Genomic DNA, 24,501 nt, shown 5'->3' with positions numbered 1-24,501 from the left:
AAAACCAAGATTAAAGTCTCTTGGTTGGTTTTGTGAATTGATTGGTTTCATGTGGGCAGTGACTAATCTCAATATTACCGATACCTCCTGTGGTCTTTTGCTCTCAAAAGACCAGTCAGTCTCAACTGTCAAGCCCAGCCTTGACATTACATCGAACCTCTCAGGTTTTGTCCCAGGCTCAGAGAAGACAGGTAGACAGTCAGGATAGACTGGTTCAGGCTTGAATTGGACAACAGGTCAACAACAGGTCAACTGACTGAGCACGAGTTTCCTAGTCTCAAGTATCAAAGCGATTGTGAATTGATCCAAGAGCCCATCGTCTCCGAAACTCCTAATTCTAGATCAAACTAATGGTTTTATGCTGTCTTCAGTGTGTGCCCTACAAAGCCTCTTTCCAGGAAAGGCATGACATCCCAGGGGACATCCTCCCTTGAACCGCTGCTATCATCAAAAGCTGAAGGTAACTCCTTAGGCTGATAAGTCCATTGCTGATTAAAGACTCCATGACCAATTAGAGGTTATAGAAGATGTTTCTGGATTCTTGCACCTCCTGACCTTTCAGAGGACCAGCCGAATGGCACGGGGACTTTCAGGACCAGGCAGTTGAATCCAAATCTGTATTTTAAATCAAAGGCTCATTAAAGTTTGCGAAGCACAGGACCAGGTGATGCTAAAGAGACTAGCTAGCATACTGATGTAGTGCGGCTTTGCAAAGGTCCTATAGAAAATTTGGACAAACTGGGATGTTCAGGGAGGGGTATGCGGGAGTAGCCCGCAGGGGGATGGTAGAAGGAAAGTGTGATCCGATTGGCTGTTTTCTCCAGCTCGGGCGTGCAGACACTCCCTCCACACTCCCCCTTTCACCCCCCTCAATTGCTACAGCTTTCCTACAGCGGGCTGCTCCTAAAACCCGGAGCAGCTGAGTGGTCTCAGCGGACAGTCCTCCTAGGGGCGAAGCCAGGCGGCTTGGGCATGCTCAGTAGCTGGGAGAGGTTTGGGAGGAGAGTAAAAAGCTTTGACTCTGCCCCCACCCCCTCCTCTAGCCCCCGCCCCCCTTGCCCCTTCCCAGCCGTAGTAGTTCCCTGGCGTGCGCCCGTGGAGAGCAGGAACATGGCGCTTGGAGCGATATAACAGATGTAGCAGCAGCGGAGAAGCAGATGAGGTACCGCGACTTCTCTGCTGACAGCCAGCCACCAGGTAGGCAGGAGCACCGGGCAGGTCGGCTTATGGGTAGCGGCTCCAGAAGGGGCGCTTGCCAAGATGCGCACGGTTGCTACACCGGGCATCTGGCTTTGCCTAGAGAGGATGCGAAAGGAGACCTCTATGACAGCACAATTGATTGTGCATCTCCTAGGAGATGCCAAAGGCTGGGGACCTCTGAGAATGGGCAAGGGATCCAGGGTCCGCCCACTCCCCAACCCCCAATCTTTGCGATATCATCCAGCTTGGGCTCTTCACCGGTCAAATAAAGGATAGCGCTCTTATGCTAGGATGGAGGGCGTAGGAGATCACCCTGGATGCCAGCTCTAGGAGTCTGCTGGTACCCCGAAAGGCTAGCAAGCCCAGCAGCAGTTCTTTGTGTATGCACTCGCGCACGCCCTGCCGGTGATACGACAGTGCCTGCTGCTCCCAGGGAGTGCTGGATGCATTGCCAGGGCAGGGTTCCCATATGGTTTTTGTCTTTTAGCAGGTGTGGACCACCAGATGCAATAGCGGAACCTTTATGGGACTGTGTTTTCCTTTGTTGTTTGTCTCTGTTCGCTTAGTGGGTTGCAATGGATTGGGAAAGAACTTCTGCTTGTGAACATTGGTGGACAGAATGTGGAAGAGAATATCACTTCCAAACTCTGGTTAAAATTCTGTACAATGTCAGTCTCCTAGAGGATAAACTTGGAAAGTCTCAGGACTGTCAAGTGTCCAGTTTAGGGCACAAATGTGAGCATCCGTTTTGAAACCGAGTGTGTCTGGAGCTTTCCATTGTGATAGGGTAGAAGTTAATTTGCCAGCATTCATATCTCAATTAAGGGAGCCCTAACCTTTCAAAGAACTGAACAGATCTTTTAAATATTAGAGTAGTAAAGAAAAAAATGTCTTGGCCAATAATTGATAACGACTTGGAAAACTGGATACACTTCTGGGGAAATAGGTACTTCACAAAACATCAGAGACCCTCTTGTGGCATTTGGTGTAAAGGCAGCATCTTTAATTTACAGATGGACACATTACTCCCTGAAGAAGTCCCTCCTACACAAGCCTTCTTAAAGTTGACATTCTGCAACAACAGATGTGACACCTTACAGTTGTATCTGTTATGATTAGCAGCATAGCCCCCTGAGAGGGAGGAAAGGTAAATTTAGAACACACCTTCATCCCCTGTTTTATCTTTTCAGGCTGGGCATCTGTCTGTGAATATGAAGTTTAGATACTTTCCTCTGCACTTACACTATTTATTCTTATGATCTCCTTAGGTGGCAAGAATGAGTCAGTATTGTGATAATGAAACAGAGACTGCAGGAGGGAAATGAATTTAAGTAGAGTAAAGCTATAAGTGTCCAATCTGATAACACCTTGACTTTGAATACACGTGTGCAAAGCAGAACTTCTAATGAAAGCTGTAGAAGCTAATGGCAAGTTCATTGACAATACTTGTAGTAGAATAAACTTCGTGTTCCTCTGTGAATAAGAGATTGATTGTACTCAGTCCTTGCAACTTATCATTTAATTAACAAACGTGAGTTTTGATTGTAGGCATTGAAAGCCGAGGTTGCCAATGCCTTTCCTACATCCTCAGAATATGCTGCAATGGACAGGCACCAGAGACAGATGTTCTGGAATACAGTGTCATTTTAGTGATGAGATAAAGCTAAATTTGAACTCTGGTTCCTCCGTATTTAGGTGTGGGATTTTGTGGAAGTGATTTAATGTATCAGCAACAAAGACTTGTGATTCACAAAGCAAAGCCCACATAAATGGATAGATGTAGACATTAATAATAATACAAAGAAACTGGGCATGGGGAAATCTCTTTGAGAAGGACATGTATGTGTTTGGAACCCATGTTATATGTATTTGCTATGCAAGTCAAATTCAATTTACTTTTACTGAAATACTCCAAATTGTTTTATTTCTTAGCACTGACATAGCCATACACCCCCAACTTGGTAGCTTAAAGAAGTAGAAATTTATTGATGCAGATCTGGGTATTTTCTGTCTAATATCTCAGTGTTAGCATGGCAATCCTCTGATGCTCTTAGGAGAAGGTGATTCTTATAGTCTTAGACATACCTTACCCCAATCACGTTATTCTGTTTCTACCTTCATGTCCATGTGTTCTCCTCTCTGTGTCTGTTCTCCTGTCCATGTTTCAGTCTTTATGTAAGGACACTGTTCCTATATCATTTAGAGCTAACTATAGCCTTGTCTTAATTCAATTACAACTGCAAAGATCAGACTTGTAAAGTAGGTCACATGGACAAGTTCAGGGTTGTCATTGAGTTTAGGGGAGAGAAAATTTAACTTACTTTACTAACTTTTCTAATAACAATGATAGGATCAATACTATGCCATCAAGTTTCAGAATATGAAGAATAGTATGGGTTCAAAAACCCTGCTGGCATGGGATATTTAATGTAACTAACTTATCTGAATTTTGTGTTCCCAAGTGTGACAGTGAAGGGAAGGGTGATAGACACGTCACCATGAGTCACTTACATGAAAACTGAAACAAAGTGGGACTTAGGCTTTCTATACGTGCTGAGGAATTTCATACGTCTTCTCCCTTTTGGGCTATATTACTAAGTCAAAACACATCATCATCAACAACACCTACAACATAACAGCAAAAAAATGAAAATCCTACACCTTTTCTTCTTTTTAATATATTTATTTTTATTTATAGATATACATTTTATTAGCTCCTTGAGACTTTCTTATATGCACATAATGTATTTTCTTCTTATTCACTCTGTCACTCCTCTATCTAAATCCTTCCATGTTCCTTCTAAATTTATGCTCTCTCTCTCTCTCTCTCTCTCTCTCTCTCTCTCTCTCTCTCTCTCTCACACACACACACACACACACACACACACACACACACAGGGATAGAGATAGACATAGAAACATAGAGAGACAGAGATACAGGGACACAGAGAGAGACAAGAGAGAGTTTGGGCTGCCTATAGACTCATGGGTTTAGGGCCATCCAATGGAGGGTGGTATTTATAAAGCATGTTTGTATATGTATATGTGTATGTGTATGTGTATATGTATGTACTATGTGTTTCTGTGTGTGGGATGTATGTACATGTTGTAGCACATGTGAAGATGTCAGAGGCCAACTAGCAGAAATAATTTTTCTCCTTCTCTATGTATGTTCCAAGGATTGAATTAAGGTCATTAGGTCTGATGACAAACACCTTTTACCTCCTGAGTTATCTCAACTGTTTATAGCTCTTCTTCTTCTTCTTCTTCTTCTTCTTCTTCTTCTTCTTCTTCTTCTTCTTCTTCTTCTTCTTCTTCTTCTTCTTCTTCTTCTCTTCTCCTTCTCCTCCTCCCCTCCTCCTCCTCCCCCTCCCCCTCATCCTCATCCTTATCCTCCTCATCCTTCTTTATCACTTTATTTTTTGTGGGGGATTTAAAAAATTAGTTCTCATGATTTCTAATCATTAGTTCTTCAAGAATTCCACACACTGTCTTTTGACTATAACCAATCCTCCTAGATCCAATCCCCATAGCATTCCCACTCAAATTTTTTGTTCCAATTTTTTTATAACCCTTGAAGTCTAATTTACGCTGCCTATATATTGGGTGTGTTGCTGTGCATTGGAGAGTTTACAGCTACCAGACACCACACCATTTAAGAAAACTGCATTACTTCTGTCAGCAACTGAGAGTTTCCAATATCTCCTCAGGCAGGGCTGGGACTCTGCCCATTTCCCCACTTCATGGCTTGAGCGTTTGCAGGTCTTGTTCCTGTTGCTGCAATAGCTGCAAGTTCATAGGTGCAACTGTCTTGTTGTGCCAGGAAAAGGGCTGTTTCCTTGTCACTCACAGCTTCTCTGTTCCCCTTCTTCAATGATTACTGAGTTTTAGGAGGGTGATATCTGGTCCTGGGTAGGAAGGCAGAACAGAAGGTATGGGGAGGAATAACTAGCATCAAAGACCTTCTAGAAAAGTTACACGAAAACCCATTACTTCCTAAACTGTAAACACCACATCACAACACACACACACACACACACACACACACACACACACACACACACTCACTCACTCACTCACTCATACACAATGGACTTACTTTATATCAGGGCAATAATGCACCTACTAGGTACCATAGGTTAAGAAACAAGGAGAACCCTAACAGGATTATCTCTACTGGATTTTGTTGTCCAGTAATGTCACTTAGATTCCCCTAATACCACAGCTTTGCTTTGCTTTTCTTATTGTGATAAATGGTATACAGTTTATGAAGATCACTTAAGCAGAATAGCAGGCATCACCTTTGACACTTCCATTTCCTTTGCCCTGAACAGCCCAAAGTGCCACATAGTCTTAAAAATTGAAGCTTTGGTATCTTTTTCTAAAATACATGTTGCCATCTCTGACACTACTATAAAAGACAAAGCCATATTCTCTTCCCTAGATCATGAGTACAACTTCCTAAGAAGATTCTTTTTTCTTGGTTGTTCCCTAACCTATTACAGAAAATAGGGTGATATCAATTCCTTGCATAAAATTCTACCTAGACATTTGTTACAGTTTCCAGAAATGATAGGGATGGACCAAACTTGTCCAGCTTCATTGTGGGCATCCAGAAAATCTAGAGATGGACCGTATTTATTCAGTCTCATTATGGGCATCTTGGATCTGTCACCTTGACCTGCTGTCATAAGTGTCCAATATCTCATTTCTTTTGCTCTGCAATTCAACCTACTTTACCTCTTCCTCATCATCTTAGCTCTCGCAATACTTTTTTTTCTTGTCTTTGGTAATAGTTTCTGTCATAATTTATGTTTACCTACTTGGTCTTTTACTTCCTATGAATGTCCATTAATTTTGTTTCTTGTATGCAGAAGTTGCTTAATCTGTGTCTGATGGATGAGTGAAGGAAGGAGTGCTCTGAATCATAGCATTTTTCTGTACTAATTTGAAGACATTATTTTTTTAGAAACTTTTTCTTACTAGTATGAAAAGAGCAGTTTAGAACCTCATTCTAACTTTAAAAGAGGAGCATTCTTGACTTTAATAAATGCATTTTCTAAGAATCCATTTTAAGCTAGCTAACACTTAACTGCATATGAGTATTTGCTAGCAACTGAGAATTTTGGAAAACTACATCAATAAATATTTTGCAAATATGTGTCACATGGGTGTGATGTCATGCTCAGTCTCAGACAACAGCAAACCAGGTCTTTAGCCTTCTAGAAACTAATAAATAATCACATTATGTGACAATAATACAATTAATTACTGATATTGGATTGTGCACCAAACTCTCTTAAGATCTTCCTCAGAATCTTCACTGGGATTATCCAATCTTCCCAAGAACACATCACATGACATATATCATTAGTATGTTGATGATTTGATAAATCTATCATTAAGGAGTCTTTCAAGATAAGACACTTATGCTTAGCAAAAGGAAAAAAGGATGTTTTTTTCTTTTTCAGAAGAATGTGCAGTTTCTGAACCAATCTATATGAGCTCTGTTTTTATTTTGAAACTACTTTGCTCTTTGTTGTTGGGATTGATATAAGAGAGGAACTGATTTTTATTTGAGAAAAAGCACCTGGTATATTCCAGTCAAAATTTTTATATATGCATGCTTTTGTTGTTTAGTTTGTCTTACATAATTCTTTTGTTTGGGAAACACTGTACGCTTGAGAAAAGTCAGCACAGTGCAGTGTAAGAATCTGCCACATTCTTTTGATACCTAAAGTAGCTGTAGGTTCACATCCTTTTTATATCCTCTTGAAAAGTTATTCTATAAAATAATAAAATATCATTTAATCTGTATTCATAAATGAAAATTTTCATGCAAGTAGCCAAAAATCAGAGCGTGCCCTGATTTTTTAGTTATAAGTGATTGGGCCAGAGTTGAATGAATTAAAACCCAAGAAACTAATTAAATGACTTAAGAAATATGGCTGATTATAAAATACATCTCAAAAGTGAAAGGCTACACCAAATATCACCACTTTATGATGAAGACATATTGAAAAATCATACTATTCATGCAGCCATGAGTATATAAACTATTTATAAAAAATAGGAATTGTTCATAGGTAGATTACCTGGGTGTAAAAAGGAATATGTAAATATTTATGCAGAAATCTGTGAAATTTTTTTCTCAAGATGCATAAAACTAAGAAACAAGGAAGGAGAAAACCATTCCTTATTTGTGCTCAGAAACATAAACATTATGAAATAGTGATTCTCCTCCCAAGTCTATTATATAGTTTTATTCCTTCCCAAATCTATGATACAGTTTTTATAGGGGAATTAGTAGAATGCAACCAAATGGTTCTATCATCATTATCATCATCATTATTATTGAACATATTATTTTACTATATATTAAAGTAGAAGATAATTATATCAAAGGGGGGTGGCTGGGCCTGCAGGACTGTTGTGGATGATGGAAGTAAATAGATACAAAAAGACTAAAGGTACGTGAGGATACTCAAGAGTGTGTGATTATGGTCAAGTGAGGATCATAGATGTGCTTGAAAGTCATGGCTATTATAGGTAGGTATATGCAGAACGGAGTAGAGATGGTTGTTTATTTTCCTCTACTGAAATAACGTTAAGTACACAATAACAGCATGGTACAATTAAAATAAATTATAAATGTATCAGTTCAAAAGAATAGCTTGGAAACAGGCTCAAAACAGTTTTAGAAGAAAAATGGAGAAATCATTAAAAAATTCAACAAACAAACAAACAAACAGAGTACATGATAAAAATTTCAAGGAAATAGACTGCTTCTACAGAAAACATTAAGCTAAACACCCCTGCTTACATGACACTCCAGGGTAAATTTCAACTATATTGAGACGTGTATAGGGAAGTTGCAAAGCAAAGCCATAAGAAAATACATAATTATCTTCATGTGAAGGAATTCTTAAATATAAAACCACTGAAAAGAATCACAAAACAAAATATGGATTTAAATATGTATTATGTATTTTTTGTAGATACACACATTTAAACTATATGAGCAGTAGTGATGCCAACCATGACAGTTAATAAAACAATACCCTGAAGTATTATTGCAAAAGTTCTAAATGATCGACATCACCCTTGTTGTCCAAATAGCTAAACAAATAATTCAAAAGGAAGACATATAAAAGTCAAGTGGAATTATCTATTTTGTTTTCCTGCTATTAATAATAGAAATGCAGATAAAAATAAAAGTGAGATGTGTATCAAATATTAAAATTGTAAAAAATAACAGCACTACTGACAGAGAAGCGTTGACAGAGCCATCCTCATTTGCTTGTAGTTGGAAGACTACATGAAGCCTTCTGAGAGATGAGGGCGAAAATATTTGAAAGGCTGTTAAAGATTCATATTACTTGAAAGAAACTTCTTGTTTTAATTTGTATCTCGTCTTTGAGAAGGAAGTAGATGCCAACAATGTTTTGGTAATAGATTATTCATTATAGTGTACATCAAAATTAGCAGAGCATACATAATTAAATGGCAAAGGATGATATCAACATTTTAGGTCTTATAGATGGTGGGCTACTATGTAGACATCGAATGTGATCATTGTGAGGATCATGTAATGACATAATTGTACATCGAATGCTCAGGTAACTTTACTGCATATAACACATGAATTTATGACACTGAAATATTACGTAGGTTTATAAAAACATTGAAAGAAAACAGAAAGACAGTCTCTGGCAGGTAGAAATATTGCTTTTTTCTTCTCCTTGAATACCTTTCTGAAATTTTTGAAATCATAAAACAACCCACTATTTTGCAAATGTGATGATGATATGCACTTAGGTTGTGATTATTCATGTCACAGCACCCATTGATTATCTGTTGTGTCAGGGACTCTGCCAGGTGTATCAGCAATGACTCTAAGTTTGCATGCAAATGAAAGAAAACACCTAGCTTGAGCAAAAGAAATCCATGAGCGGGTATCAGAGGTCTAGGAAAACTGGCAGGGTTGGTGAACAAGATGTTTCTGTGGGTAAAAGGTGCTTTCTGCCGAGATCTAGGACCTGAGTTTAAGCCTCTTGATTGCTAGGACCCGTGTGATGAATGAAGGGAACCAAGTCTGGCAAGTTATGTTTTGACCTCTATCTACATCAAATAACAACAAAGAACAAATAAATAAATGAATTTAAATTAAAAAAAAAAAGCTGCGTTGCCAGAAATGTGGGAGTGAATTCCCCAAACCAAATCCATAAGCTTCTTTGCTCAGGGCTTGGCCACAGGACATGGGTGGCTATGCTTATGGGTTATCATCCCTCCTCCACGTCTAGTCTACCCTACTGAACACCAGAGAGGGCAGGTGCCGTGATTGGCAAACTCATTATTGACTTTTCCCAAAATGGAATTAAACCCAACAAAGACAGAACTAAAATGCCTATCATCCAAGGGTTGGAGACAGATAGGACTGAAGATCACCCTTTCTAATGACCATTTTCTGTGCTGTGTTTAACACAGTTCATTCACTCTGATGTAGTGTGGGTTGCCTATAGCAAGGATAATTTGACATCCTCAGATACAAATAGTACTTTGAAGGGAAATTTCTACCCTCGGGAGAGAGAAGATGCAGGCAAATGGTATCCTGAAACAGTTTAGCAAAAGTAAAGGGATAGTTTGTAAATGGATTGGGCACTAACACAACTCTAGGCATTTTTCAGGAGTACCTGACATTTAATATGTCCTGTAAATCTTTAAGTTTAATACACCATAGATACTGGACTTTTTGTTTAAACAACTTCAGTATAAAATTCTAAACAGTAACTCTAGGATCAGTTTGTATTCTACTGAAATTCCCAAGAAAATTTGAAATTTTCTGTGGTTATCCAGGAAATATAATGGTGTTAAATTTTTTTACAAGATTTTATTTTATTATGTGTGTGAGTATTTGCCTGAATGTATAGCATCGAGCAGAGGGCATCAGATCCCCTCAAAGTGAAGTTACAGATATTTGTGAGATGTCATGTGGGTGCTTGGAATTGAGCCTAGGTCCTTGGAAGAGCAGCCAGTGAGCTATCTTTTCCAGCCCCCAAAATGGTGTTTTATCATGCTTTATAAAATTCCCCTGAGAAGAGACATTTCATAAATAAAGGGGACAAAAATAATTATTTTTCCATTGTACTACAAATAAGGCAGTTAAAATAACCTTTAATTACCCCTGGGTGCCAAATGTAACAATATTTTGTTGTTCTACCCCCCCCCCCCCATATGCTCTGATTCTGTCAGCAATGCACTCTGCATCATCAAAGAGCCCACTTTCCAACTGGAACCTATGGTCCCATTCATGGTCTTATCTTATATCTAGGACTTTGACTTTGATGTTCCTAGGATTCTTAGTCATAATAGGACAAGATAAAAACTAATCAGATGGATAAATGGAGTTGGGTATATAAGCATGTGTCCTTATAAAGATGCTAGGGAGCAAGGTACAAAGAAGAGGAAAGAAATGAAGGATGGTTCTTTGCTTTGTCTTTGAATTAAAGACTTATGTCTAGCTTGTCACAAAGGAAAACACATAACTAATAATTCACGCAACAGTATGCAAGTTCATATAAAAACTAGACTATGTTTCTGTCATTACAGATAACATGCTGAACAAGATCTAAACAATCATTAAAATGTGTTTCCCATGCACAATGATTAATCATTATAAGAAAACTATCAAATAAGTCATTCAAGGCCAAATATGCTGCAGTTAGACAGTATAAGAACCAAAGTGAATTCTTTGCATCCAAGTTTCATAAACACAGACCAACAAAAACTTAGCAGATACACAGAGCAGCTTTGTATAATAACTGGAACATTGGGGAAATGAGGCTTTATTTGATTAACAGATCTATGTGCGTTCCTCAATGTGTTCACCTCCTCAGGTTCAGCATCTCTGCTCCTTCGGATTTGCTCATTGAAAGGTTAAGTATACAGTCTCCTTGCTCGTTCACTCATAATTAACTGCATGATCAAAAAAATAGTATCTTGTTACATTTATAAAAAACAAGTTTTACTTACAATCTAAAAAAAAAAGTTCCATTGTGGGAACCTGTGTACTGGTTTTCAATGGAACTGACATTTCTTGTTATTGGCAATCGTTTCTCCTTCAATACACTATATTACTATACTATACTGTACTGTACTATACTATACTATACTATACTATACTATACTGTATTACTGCTCCACATCCCTCCTCTTCCGGTGCCCCACTCTCTAAATTGATCAGGAAGATGTTATGCAAGCAATATTAGTTCTATGATTGATTCAGTATCAGATTATATGATGTGGAGGATTGAGAAGGGGAAAAGAAAGCAAACACACTTTTGTTCCAAATAAGACATCTGATAGACAATTACCAATTTCATTTTCAGTTAAGAAGCAGGGATTACACATAACTTAGAAACGCTTCAGCAGTTCACTAGGTATCACTTTGTGTGTTCATTTCTAATGATGATCATTAAAGTTAAAGATCAGTGAAAGGGGTAACTCAGCTACCAGTTAAAAAATTATTAGCTAGAAAAGCAGTCTTACACAAAGACTGATCGTCTAACTTCATTGAAATTTATTGGCCCAGGAAGCAAACATCCTGGGAGAGAGTGGAACTGTTTAAAACAAAGATTCTTCTTCCAATAGGAGCAACTACTACTTGGGTGTGCTTTACCCTATAAAAATAAGGACATTAAAGGAGAGGGAGAGGTAAAGAAAACCATCTTATAGAAATAGCACTTAGAGCACTCCTTGTCCATGTAGTGTTTAGGGCCATGTTATCATAAAGGTTTTGGATATATAGAAATAAATGGCAAACGAATTTTCCAGTTACATTTGACCAGCAGCTCTTCATGTTCCAAGTGAACAGTATTGCTGTCCATACATTATGAGCTCTGTATTTGTGCATTCAACTGTCGACAGATCAAAAGACATTTGAAAACTTTTGTACCCATACTTATCACATACAGAGAGTTTTCTTGTCATTTTCCCCTAAGTTAAGGCATTACAACGACTGTTTACATTTATATTGTATTACGTGCTACATGTAATCTAGAGATGATTTTCAGTACATGGGGGTTATTTTTAGGTTGCATGCAAATATTACCCACAAGACAAGCATCCATGGATTGAGCATGGTATCCTGCAATAACCTAACCTAGGGTGTAGTTTTTTAGCCTTTCATGAATGTTTGAAAGACAATGGTTACCTCCCTGGTATGTCCGTCTCCTCACAGTTCAGGTACAGTGGTGCCTCCTTTCCTCTCACAACCCTACCATCATTCATTCTCATCAGCTGAAGGATTTCACTTGGACATCTTTTGCCCACTCAATCTCACTTAGGTTTTGAGTTATACTCCTCTTTGTTTTTTTCTTCTTCAATTCCATCATCAAAATGTACATTCAAGCCATCTGAGGGCTACATACTCGTTGAAAGCCTCTACCCCCTAATTATTGCATATTGACTGGCTCACCCCAAGACATTCATCACAATATGTTACAGGTCTATAGAACTTCTGTTTTGTGCTGGAATGAAAATTCTAAAATAGCTATTTATGTTTCACCTTCGCATCATGCCACCTCACTTTCTGCCTGACAGGCCTTTAATACACGTTTGTAGATACATTGCTATTTCATAGGCTAAAAGTTTTGAGTTCAAATGGGAAGAAAATGGTGACATATATATAACATTCTGCAATGGAAGCTAGAAGCTAGAAATAGCATATCCAATTCCTTTCTCCATCCTATTAATTTTCTCTTTTCTATCAATGAAAGAAAGGTAAAATTAATTACTCCCTTCTTGTTTCTCAGAGCAAGATAGAAATTCCACTGTTAGATTGGCAAGAAGGTGGAGATTTTAAACAGACTGTAAACAGAGAAAGGGGTAGTACAACATTAGTTAAGAGTCATGTCAGCAACAGAGAAAATAACTGAATTTCTTGAAAATCATTAAGGATAACTACTTGATTGCTAGTTGTAGGACACCCAGTGCTTCATTGCCCCAATCCTGGTGTGAATATACCTGCTTGTGGTGTGTTCCCTATTTGAACATCTATTGAGATTTATATGGAAAACTGAGGCTTTATTCAGTTCTCCCCAGTTCTTTGGCTCTACTGTTTCCATAACAATGGCCGTACTAGCAAATGAGGAGAAGTCAAGGAGACTGGGAGGGGACATGAATTTAAGTGAGTGGTTGAAGCAAGGGCTTCTCAGACTGGGTTTTGGGACCTTTTCAGTTCTAGCTGCCTCCTTGTGGAAATGTTCCTGGAGATAAACGATTCTTACAGTGAAGATTAGAAACTTCAGTGGTAGTGCACGGATGTTCTCTGCACTAGTGTTTACCATGGACACTTTAGTTGAATTACCAAGGCAAGTACCTACGTCTGCCAGCTATGCATCTACACTTAGTAAGTCATTTACTGTAAGAGTTCATTAGTTTGGGGAAACTGGAGACTGATGAATTTGATGGAGCCATCCTTTGAAAGCCTGGGTGTATATAACACATGAGACCTATTAGGTTTCAACCATATTGCGATGTCAGTATAGAGCATAGTGTTAAATTTTATTTTACTTGGCACTCATAGTGTGAAATTTCTGAGAAGTATCTAGACTTCTTGTTGTTTACAGTCTGCACACACACACACACACACACACACACATAAACACACACACACACACACACACACACACACACACACACACACAGAAGGGGGAGTATTGACTAATTGGCAGCATTTTCTATATTTCTCCTGGCAACTCTCTCCTGTAGCTGAGAAGCACCTAACTTCATAAGCAGGCCAGTCTCCCCTTTACCAGTCATCGCCAGTTCTTTTCTAAAATTGTACAATGCAATTTTCTTTATTTAAATCATCTTCTTGGTCCTCAAAGTGTTAAAATCTGTTGATTTTTGGACAAGGGAATTCCTATATGATTTGGGACCATTTCCTCATTAAATATTGTGACTTTTAAATTTTACTTACTGAAAACACAGGCCATTTTTACATAATTATTTATAGTTTTAAAGGATACATCTTAAAGCTATGATAGAAACAACTGGAAGTGTAAGTAACTTCATATGTTGATATGAAGTTCATTTTAAAAAGTAGAATTTCAGATATTTGTTGAAAAACCTTTGCATGAGTTGGCTTTAGCAATCATTTTTCCAAGTTTTTGACAATGCATAATTATTTTTAAATTTTCTAATACATTTTACTTGAATTAAAACAAAATAGAATAGTAAATCATATACTCTTGTGCTTGCTGGTGGAAGGGAATACCATAATTCAAAAAGATGTCAGAATAATTCTATGACATCATCTTGTGAAAGCATAAAGCACCCATAGTGCAGTTTTGTGCAGCATTGAAATAGAGCCTTCTGTATGATGTGCATTCTATACAATGGAATAGTGGAGCCTTGTGCATTTTATAGAAAGGTGTAGTGTAGATCTCTATATAATATGACTTCTTTAAAATGGTAAAGAGGAACTTTAATAACTTGGATAAGATCAACCCTCCCCCATAGACTCCTGTATTTGACTGCTTGGTCACCAGAAAGAGGGACTCTTTGAGAAGATTAGAATAATTAGTAGGTGTGACCTTGTTGGAGTGGGTGTGGCCTTATGGGAGGGTGTCTGTCACTGGAGGTAGGCTTTGAGGTTTCAAAATCCCATGCAAAGCCCAGTATCTTTTTTTCCCCTCTGTTAGCAGATAAGGATGAAGCTCTCAGCTACTTTTTTCAGCACCACTCCTGCCTGATGCCATGTTCTCTGACATGACAATAATGGACTAAGCATTTGAAACCTTAAGCAAGCCTCCAATTAAATGTTTTCTTTTACAAAGTTGCCTTGATCATGGTGTCTCTTCACAGCAATAGAACAGTCACTAAGACAGGCATCTTATATATATAATGTAAATGTTTTTAAATGGAAATTTCTGCTCTGAGTGTAGATTTAGCATTTAAAAAACTGATTTATTTATTTATTTTATGTATATGAGTACATGGTAGCTGTCTTCAGACACATGAGAAGAGGGCATCAGAACCCATTACAAATGGTTGTGAGCCACCATGTGGTTGCTGGGAATTGGACTCAGGACCTCTGGGAGAGCAGTCAGTGCTCTTAACCACTGAGCCATCTCTCTAGCCCCATAATGTATATTTTAGAGACTGGTAGAATAGAGCTTTATAAATGAGGAACATTTTATAGAATAATCAAGTAGAACATGTACTATATATAATTAGCATCCCAAAGAAGGTATGGTAGGGCCTTTTACTTTATATGCATTCTATAGAATAGTGTAGTTCAGCCATTAACATGATGTAGGTTCCATAGAATGGTTAAATATGGTCTTTTTTAAAAATATTTTTATTAGGTATTTTCCTCATTTACATTTCCAATGCTATCCCAAAAGTCCCCCATACCCTCCCCCCCACTCTCCTACCCACGCACTCCCACTTTTTGGCCATGGCATTCCCCTGTACTGGGGCATATAAAGTTTGCATGTCAAATGGGCCTCTCTTTCCAGTTATGGCCGACTAGGCCATCTTTTGATACATATGCAGCTAGAGTCAAGAGCTCTGGGATACTGGTTAGTTCATAATGTTGTTCCACCTATAGGGTTGCAGATCCCTTTAGCTCCTTGGGTACTTTCTCTAGCTCCTCCATTGGGAGCCCTGTGATCCATCCAATAGCTGACTGTGAGCATCCACTTCTGTGTTTGCTAGGCCCCGGCATAGTCTCACATGAGACAGATATATCAGGGTCCTTTCAGCAAAATCTTGCTAGTGTATGCAATGGTGTCAGCGTTTGGAGGCTGATTATGGGATGGTCTTACCAGGGCTTTATGCTATACAGAACTGATGAGAAACTTCTCAACATCAACATGGAAATCATGTGAGATAACTAAGAATAATGATATCACTGTTGCTTGCTAAATGTAATGCAAAACAAATGAGATAGAAAATTCCACAACTGTCCCTAGCGGTTTTATTTGCTTAGAAAAGGGCAGTGTTGGAGGAGCTGTCTCTTTGTTTTCTGACTTCAATTTTATTTCAAACACAAAGCACAGGCCTCCCACTATGGGGTTCTTTCTTTTCTGTGTGATCCAGAGTTGCACTAACTATTGACACCACTATAGAACAGAAAGACCTTTGTTTCTAATTTAATTACATAAGTGATAAGAGTAAAACAAATAACCACAGGGCTAGCAAGACAACCCAGCAAGTAAGGGCCTTTGCTGCACAAGCCTGACATGCTGAGTTTTCTCCCTTAAACCCACATGAAGATGAAAGAAGATAACTGACTTCTAAGTTGCCATCTGAACTCTAAGCAGGTGTACCCCCACAATATACACATAAACAAACACACTAATAACAAATACAAATTTAAAGTAAATAAACACAATAAGATCTATTTTTTCAGATGGTGCCTATTCATGTCTGCTTTATCTTTGACACACTAGACTTAAAAAAGAAAACAAAAATATCATAGTTACTAACTAGTTACAGTTGCAAACTAGTCATCCATGATTTCCTTACACCAACACTGGGCTCTATTGTGTGTTTTTAGGTCATGTAGGGGCACAGTAATGAACACTGCAGATAAATCCCTCCTTTGTAAGTAAATGTGTGCAATGTGGGCAGCTGACTATGCCTTGGAAATGTAGAGAGGATTAAGGGATCAGAAAGTTTGGCATGGGTGGAAGTCATGAGTGTGATTTCGAATTGAGTGGTCAGATTAGCCTCACGGGAATGGTGATATTTGAAGGAGGAGCAGACTCTAGTCTCGTGCTACTCAAAGATGTGGATTTCTTAGTAGATATGTCTATGTTGTGATTCAGTAACTACCAACCTTAACAGAGTACATTACAAAAGAGGTACATCTTTTAAAAACACATTAATTTTAAATTACTATTCAAATTAACTTTCATCATTGTGGCATTTTTCTTCATAGGTCCACCCTTTGAGGTGGTCATTGATGTAAACAAGAGGCAGAGTCCACACAAAATGTATGGACTGGAGGCTGGTGTCACAGTGTAACATAACATAGTTTCCCAGTAAATGATTTCTCAAAAGCACAAAAGGTACTCTAAAATTAGATTATAGTTTACATAGACCAGTAGCAGAGTCATGTATTAGCCCCACTGCTTGTGTACCTCTATAAATATAGATGTAGAAAGATATTCCTCAGAGTTGGAGGAAAAGTGGCAACAGTAAATAAAAACCCTGTGAAGACATCACTCTTACCAGTGGAGTTCTCTCCGTTCTATACTCCATCTCATTTAATTATTGCAAAATGTTCATAAAAGAAAATAGGAAGGGGTACTTCCTTGATTTTGATCAAAATTCCCTGGGGAATCAGAATGTGAGGTAAGGATGCAGGAGTGAGTTGATCATTTGGAAATTTCAGGGAGCATCATTAGGAGAGAGAGAAAACAACACAGCGAAGGACTGTGGCCTGGTTCATTGCTGCAGTACAACGAATTACATTTGACAAGATTGCTTATAAACAATAAAAATTAGTTTCTCACAATACTAATGGTCGGAAGAGTAGAAAGTGAGTATAATGGGTGAGAGGGAATATTATCAGAGTACAATCATATAAGTGCATGAAGATGGCCTCTGTGAGCATGTTTGATTTTCTTTTAAAATAAGTTAGTTAAGATAGATTTGTTTAAATTAAATAACAGTTTTTCAAAGGTCTGTGAAGTCAAAGACGTAGAGATAAAAAGAAAAAAAATAAGAAGATCAAATTATGACCACATTCATCATCCAGAAAGTGCTGGCTTCAGGAGAGATATTAATATGTTATACTCTAGAGGATCTAGACCAAGCTACATCCTCCTGGGACAGGAAGATAAAACAAAACAAAAAAGCTCATCTTCAGTGCTTTCAAAGGACACTGGGGTTGGAGAGATTGCTCAGTGGTTAAGACTGCTCTACCAGAGGTCCCGAGTTCAATTCCCAGCAACCACATGGTGGCTCACAACCATCTGTAATGGGATCTGATGTCCTCTTGTGGTGTGTCTGAACAGCAACAGTATACTTACATATATTAAATAAGTAAATCTTTAAAAAAAAAAAAAGACACTGGTCCTTTCCATGGCACCATGCCTCCATGATCAAGTCACTTCCGTTAGGTCCCATCATCTTTAGATCTAAGTCCCAATATAGAATGTCATAAAGACACCTATATCCAAGTCATAGCAGAAAGGTTACCAACATTGAAATATTAAGCTGAGGAAACTGGAAATTATGTAACATTCATGTTTCAGAATTCATCTCTACAAAAGTGAAAGAGCCAAAATGTTTATTGACCACTTTTTATCAGTCATTGACTGAATAATGATCCCAATATAGTCTAATTATTTGCTTCCACCTTCTGAGATTTGGAAAACTCCTCACACTCTTGGAAGTCAGTTTGGATACATGTCAGCTGGAACAAGCTTGTTAGCTCCAGGCTTGTCCCTTCTCAGAGCTTTAAATTGTTATGTAAAAGGAAACAAAGGTTTTATTTATCCTTTTTGAAATTTTATTTTAATACACAGAGTTAGCAGAGATCATTTTTATGCTAACATACAATGTACCTTGAACATATCCCACGCACATTCCATTTCCTCCCATTAGTCCTCTTTGTTCTCTACATGGTTGTAATCCTACTTTCATGTCATCTATGCATATATGATGCTATATATGTATAAATCTATAGAGAAACACAGATGAGAGAAAACATATAGTACTTATCTTTCTGAGTGGCTCATGATGATCTCCACTTGCATTCATTTTTCTCCTAATGAAATCACTCTATTTTGCATTGCTAAAAAAAATTAATGGTGTATGCAAACTATAACTTCTATAAGAATACTTCTGTTGTTATTCCTAGATTTATTCTATAATGTTGTTATAGTGGTGTGTAAGTATTTCAGTGATGTGTTGACTTGAAGACCTTTGGTAAATACTCAGAAAGTATAGCAGGGTACTATGGTGTATCTATTGCTAGTCCTTTAAGGAAGATCAATACTAATTTCCATAACAGCTGGACTAATTTGCATATCCTTCAGCAACATATAAGGGTTACTATTTGTCTGTACTCTAGCTGGTACTTGTCTTTTTATCCTATGGTGACTGCAATTTTGCTGGGGTGAGATGGAGTTTTGGTATAAGTTTTACTTGTGTTTCTCTTTTAGTAAATGAAAAGTAATTATTTTATGGTTACTGGACGTTTTCTTTTCATTTAATAATGGATTTCATGAAACTACAATCTTCTGGACAACAAAGAAAATAGGTAACCTAGAGAAGACACAGCCTAAATACTAGGGGAAATCTATGCTAGCTATATATCTGATAACACAGACACACAGACACACACAGACACAGACAGACACAGACACAGACACAGACACAGACACAGACACAGACACACACACACACACACACACACACACACTGAAATACTAAAAGTCCAAAACACTTCAACAGTAGATAGGCTAGTAAAATGAACAGACTTTCTCATATGATAAAATGCAAAAGCATTTGATTGTCAACTCTCTATGGACCCATTAGGGTAGATCAGAACAGCATATAGTGTGTTAAAGGTCATTAAGACAGAATATGAAGGAATATTTACATAATTTCCAAATAAACAAGGCAATGTGTCTGGTTGCTAAACCGCAATCATGAATGTCTAAGCGCACACTATTTAATGTAATGGATCTAATGTTGAACAATAGAATAGAACATAAGAAGAACTGCTATGATTGACCTTGTGTTGAAAATGTAAAATGAAATTGCCCTAGGAGAAAAGCACTTGTCCATGTAATGCAATTACACTCTTGTAGGGCACTGGCCACCAGCTGGCTATTGTCCCTTCCAAGGCATTTATAGGACTTTGTGTTCCCATTAGTATGGTTCATACTCATGATCATTTTTAGGAAGAGACATCATAAGAGTTACAGGAAATTTACAAAAATTAATATGTAAAGTTATACCTATTGATAAAGATAATAAAACTGATTTTGAGGCTAGATCTTTCTAAAAGACCTAAAACTAAAAATAATTGTTCATGGAGAATTAAGAGTGAATCAGGGATTCTGAGGTACATATTTTTAGTCCTATTTACATTCAGGTAGATGTTAGCAAGTCTTTACAAGTGTTGAAATATTCTTAATTAGGAAACAGTAAAGCATGGATGGTTATTTGCTAGTTAGAAGCCTATGGTAGGATTTGAATTATAACAGTAGAAGTTTCTTTGATGAGAATGTATCACTTCAGGTAGTTTACAATAATAGGGCAACATACTTTCACATTGCCCATCCAAGTTAACTGTGAAGTAAGAAGATGGTTTCAAAGTTGACAGTTCATATAAATGATGGACCTAAGGACATTACATTCTTTTATACAGTAGGGTAATAAGCCTTGAATTTGAGATATGAGTAAGTTTAAGTCATCATCATTATAGAAAGAACAGTTGTAGAGATTTTCATGTCAGGGAAAGAAAAGGTCAGATGCTTATTTCAAACCTGGAGTGTCAGACAAGTAGAGAACATTTTCTTAGACTTTCTGTGTACCTAAAGTAATAAAGGGAAGAAACTTCTGGAACACAGTCAGGGATAGATGAAGAGTGAGCTTCTGTGGTTTGAATCAGAGACAGTAACCTCGTCTTTTCCATTTTGGATTGCCCTAATTGTTGAACCCGAGTGATGTGGTGTCTGCCATATTCTAAGGAGAATATCAGGCTTCTCTATTCAATTCCTTCACATTCAGAACATTGTGTGCCTCAACTTTAAAGGACAACTTTCACATCTGCTCTCTGTGAATGGAACCTCCTGTAATGCTGAAGCCCACAGTATGAATGATCTGTGGTGATTCCATTTTGTCCTTGATTTAGTGAGCACTTTGTAAAAGGGAAATACCGTATCATGTACATCTGTATGGTTTGGATTCGTCTTCTCTTTCACATTGGTCTGAAAGACAATAGGTGTTATGCTTTCAAGATGTTTTTAAGAAAGTGTATATCATATACTATCCACTGCTACAGTTGTGCAACACAGAACCCTGTATGCATATTAACGTTTATTGTATGCTAGACTCCATCTGAAATTTCCCACCTGCTTATCTTCTTTAATCAACAACCCCATTAGGTAGATTGTCTCATCTCTCCTATCCACAGATACTGGGAGTACAAAATAAATAAATCCAAATGTGCAGAAAAGACAATTCCTTTAAGAATTTTTAAGTAAGAAAAATGAAGAAAGGTAAAAGTGGAATGTGTGATTTGACTGCATGTAAAGCAGAAGGGAAGCAATCTGGGTGAAGATCAGTGGAGCTGAGCATGCTCAAAGGTTGGTGAGTAGAATTCTGTTAGAAGGAGGGAGAGGGTAAACATAGTTGATAGAACTGGTTATTAATAACATTGTCAAGAAGAGTCAGAGAAAGGCTAATGTCAGGGTAGAATTACTCTCTTCCAAGCCATCTTGACAGAGTTGCTGTAGAGACCTTCAGCAAAGAGGTCTTTATTTTTCCTTAATTTCATCTATCATGAGAAGCAAAGTCAGTAGATATGGCCAGATCCCACAAATAAAACAAGATAAAACCAGATCATTAAAGTGGGTAAAGGCACAATTGAGAAGTGTAATTATAGTCTCTACAAAAATATCTAACCTGGTGAATTTCTTTGGCCACACTATTTTGGCAGCCCCAATGTGTTGAATGATTGTATTTGAAACTATCTTGTCCCTGGAAATGAATTATAAGTTACCAAAGATATTATAGATAGATTCTTTCTTCTCAGCATTTTGTTATCTTGGCTTTTCCTCTTTTTCTCCTAATTTCCCATTATACTGATGTTTCTATTTTGGAGCTTGGTAAGAAATAGATTTGTGTTGATATACCAATTTAGACTGGAGTTAAAATGAAAATTCATTTGCATATTTGAAATCTAACTTAATGGGAGAAAAATCAATGATAAAATTACATCCTAAAGGATGTTCAGAGAAATGAACTTATAGTGAGCTAGTGAGGAAATGTCACTCTAAACTAGTATGTAACATACATACTCAGCCCTTATCCTGTACACTCCCCCCACCTTAGGATTTCTCATATAGAATCTATTCTCTCAGTGACTTATGAGATATGCTATTGTAGTATTCTACATAGACTCTTGTTCATTATAACAGTTCAAATTTGAGAAATTTGTATTATAAATTAACATTGGAGGTAGATATGTACTATCTTGACTTATTTAGTTGTGGAATAGATCATAGTTTCTGTTAGTTCTGTAGTCTTGCTATTCATGTTACATATTAAAAGTGATACAACCACTATTTTGTTTGTTTGTGTATATTCATCAATGCTTGGGAAAGTAGCAAACTTTACATCTTCACTTGTGATTACTTTCAGGACCCCTGAGAACATGACACTTCCAGTATTCTCTATAGACTATTATCAGCTATGTACTTTGTGATAATTTCACTGATTAGGTACCTAAAAGACAGTATTCACAGGCATCTCAAAATGTATTAGGTCCTTGGCAATAGACATTTGCAGTGAGGAAGAGCTTTGTCTAAATATATGTTGTGAAGGTGGGGCTGGAGAGGAAAAGAGCAGGGGAGGACCAATGCTTGGAAAATTATCAAAAGAAGGAACCTTGGTTAGCTTAAGGTAAACAAAGATTCTAGGTCAACCAGCATAGCAAAATTCCTTCTGAAGATCAAGCAGGACAATTAGAAGTATCCTTTGGGTTAGAGAAGGGTGGTCAGACATCAAGAGTGATAAGACTTACTAAGTCACTTAGTGTGGTAGTTTTCAACGGTTGGGCTTTATAGGTAAGTGTACAGAGGGGTCTTACTCATAAAAGCATAAGTACAGGAGTCTGTAGTAGATGTAGTCAAGCAAAGAATCTTATCTCTTTGTTCTTTTTATTTCTTTCTAGGGTTCCAGAGTTGCCCTTAGAAAGATTCTATAACCTTATTTTCTATTCCATGAAAGTATTCAGCCCTTCTTTCCTTCTAGAAAAATGTCTCATGAAAACTTTCTTTCGGGCCAGTCCCAGAGTGAACAGGAAATACAAGGTGATAGGAGAGGGCTACTTATTTTAAATTTGTAATCTTCTCCTTTCTTTGCTTTCTTTCTATGAATGCTTTTAATAGCTCACAGCCAGAGTAATTTGAAAAGGCAGCTGAATTTTGTGACAGAAGTAGATAATGACTCTAAGTATTCTGTGACCCTTCATGGAAAGTTCTGTTGCAGGACACCAGTCACATTTAGCCTTCACCTGCTGTGATGTCTTTAATCTGAAGCTGTCTGGTTTGGAATCTGATATAAATTATGGGCACTAACCTTGAGATCTCTGTGTATGCAAAAGCAGTTTTTATAATGTTTTGGTCACTGGATTCCACACTTTGTATGGACCCTTCCTAGCCATGCAAGTTGACAAGCTGTCTTACTTCCTTCAAAAATTAACAATCGTAGAACTCTGTTGTATTCAGTTGCCATCATCCTGACCCAAATGGTGGAGCTAGTGGATATTCTTTAAGAGCTGCCATATACTAGAAGATCAATAGAGAATATGGGACAAAGAGATGAGTGAGTTGTGCTGAACACAATAGTAGATGTCTAGTATACTCTTGTTAACTATCTATAAAGACCTTTGTTGATAGTCGTTTGGTAGCCTTTCAAGTGGATAGGACGTCTTTTATACTGTTTAGAAGTTACCTTCTAGCTGTAGGTACATGCAGGAAGGATATGCAGAAGAGGCAGAGGCAGAGGATTCTGAGTTCAAGGTTAGCCCGTATACTTGTTTAAGGGTATGGGAAGAAGGCTTTACAAGGTAAAGGAATTTTCTGTGCAAGACTAGTGATCCATGTACCCTCCCCATCCAAGACATATAAAGTTAGAATGAAGGAACCAACTCCATGAAATTGCATGTCTTGGCATGTGTGCCTGTGTGTGTTCACACACACCCCACTCATCCCACAGCAAAGTTAAACTTAAAATAAAAAACAGCATGACAATTTCAAGCTTAATGTTCTATCTACCGGAGTATCCACTTCAGTTACAAAATATCCTTATTTATATAGCTCTTACATTGTTATTTTGCTCCTGTAAAGGAGACATCAAAGCACTGAGGACATTCATTAGGTCATAAACAGCAGCAGATACAAGGCTTCATGTTTCATCTCCTATGATGTTTCCCACACACTGCACTGTTGTTATTGTGGTCCTGATGGAACAATAGTAGAACCGAGAAATCCATCTAGTAGTGGTATCTCCAGCTATACTCACCAATGTTCTCCAGGAAAAAAT

General features: G+C 37.7%; 1 protein-coding gene across 7 annotated transcripts in view; it reads left to right on the top strand.

Annotated features, from left to right (window-relative positions):
• Window positions 1-882: 882 nt before the first annotated feature.
• Window positions 883-24,501, top strand: part of Pak7 (p21 (RAC1) activated kinase 7) — a 306,881-nt gene continuing 283,262 nt past the window's right edge. For 3 of the 7 annotated variants that reach the window (NM_172858.2, NM_001360384.1, NM_001360382.1), the window contains exon 1: window positions 884-1,197. Coding sequence is in view for 2 of the 7 variants with exons in the window: in XM_006499510.4 (XP_006499573.1) it covers window positions 1,158-1,197 (40 nt within the window). In the remaining 5 variants the exon portion in view is untranslated. Of the gene's footprint in view, window positions 1,198-24,501 lie in introns of all 7 variants that reach the window. The other 4 variants (XM_006499510.4, XM_006499508.4, XM_030251160.1 and 1 more) reach the window with 3 other exon arrangements.

This window comes from Mus musculus, chromosome 2, assembly GCF_000001635.26.
Source record: "Mus musculus strain C57BL/6J chromosome 2, GRCm38.p6 C57BL/6J".
NCBI lineage: Eukaryota > Metazoa > Chordata > Mammalia > Rodentia > Muridae > Mus > Mus musculus.
Note: the sequence above shows the minus strand (reverse complement) of the source record. Positions and strands in the feature narration are given on the sequence as shown.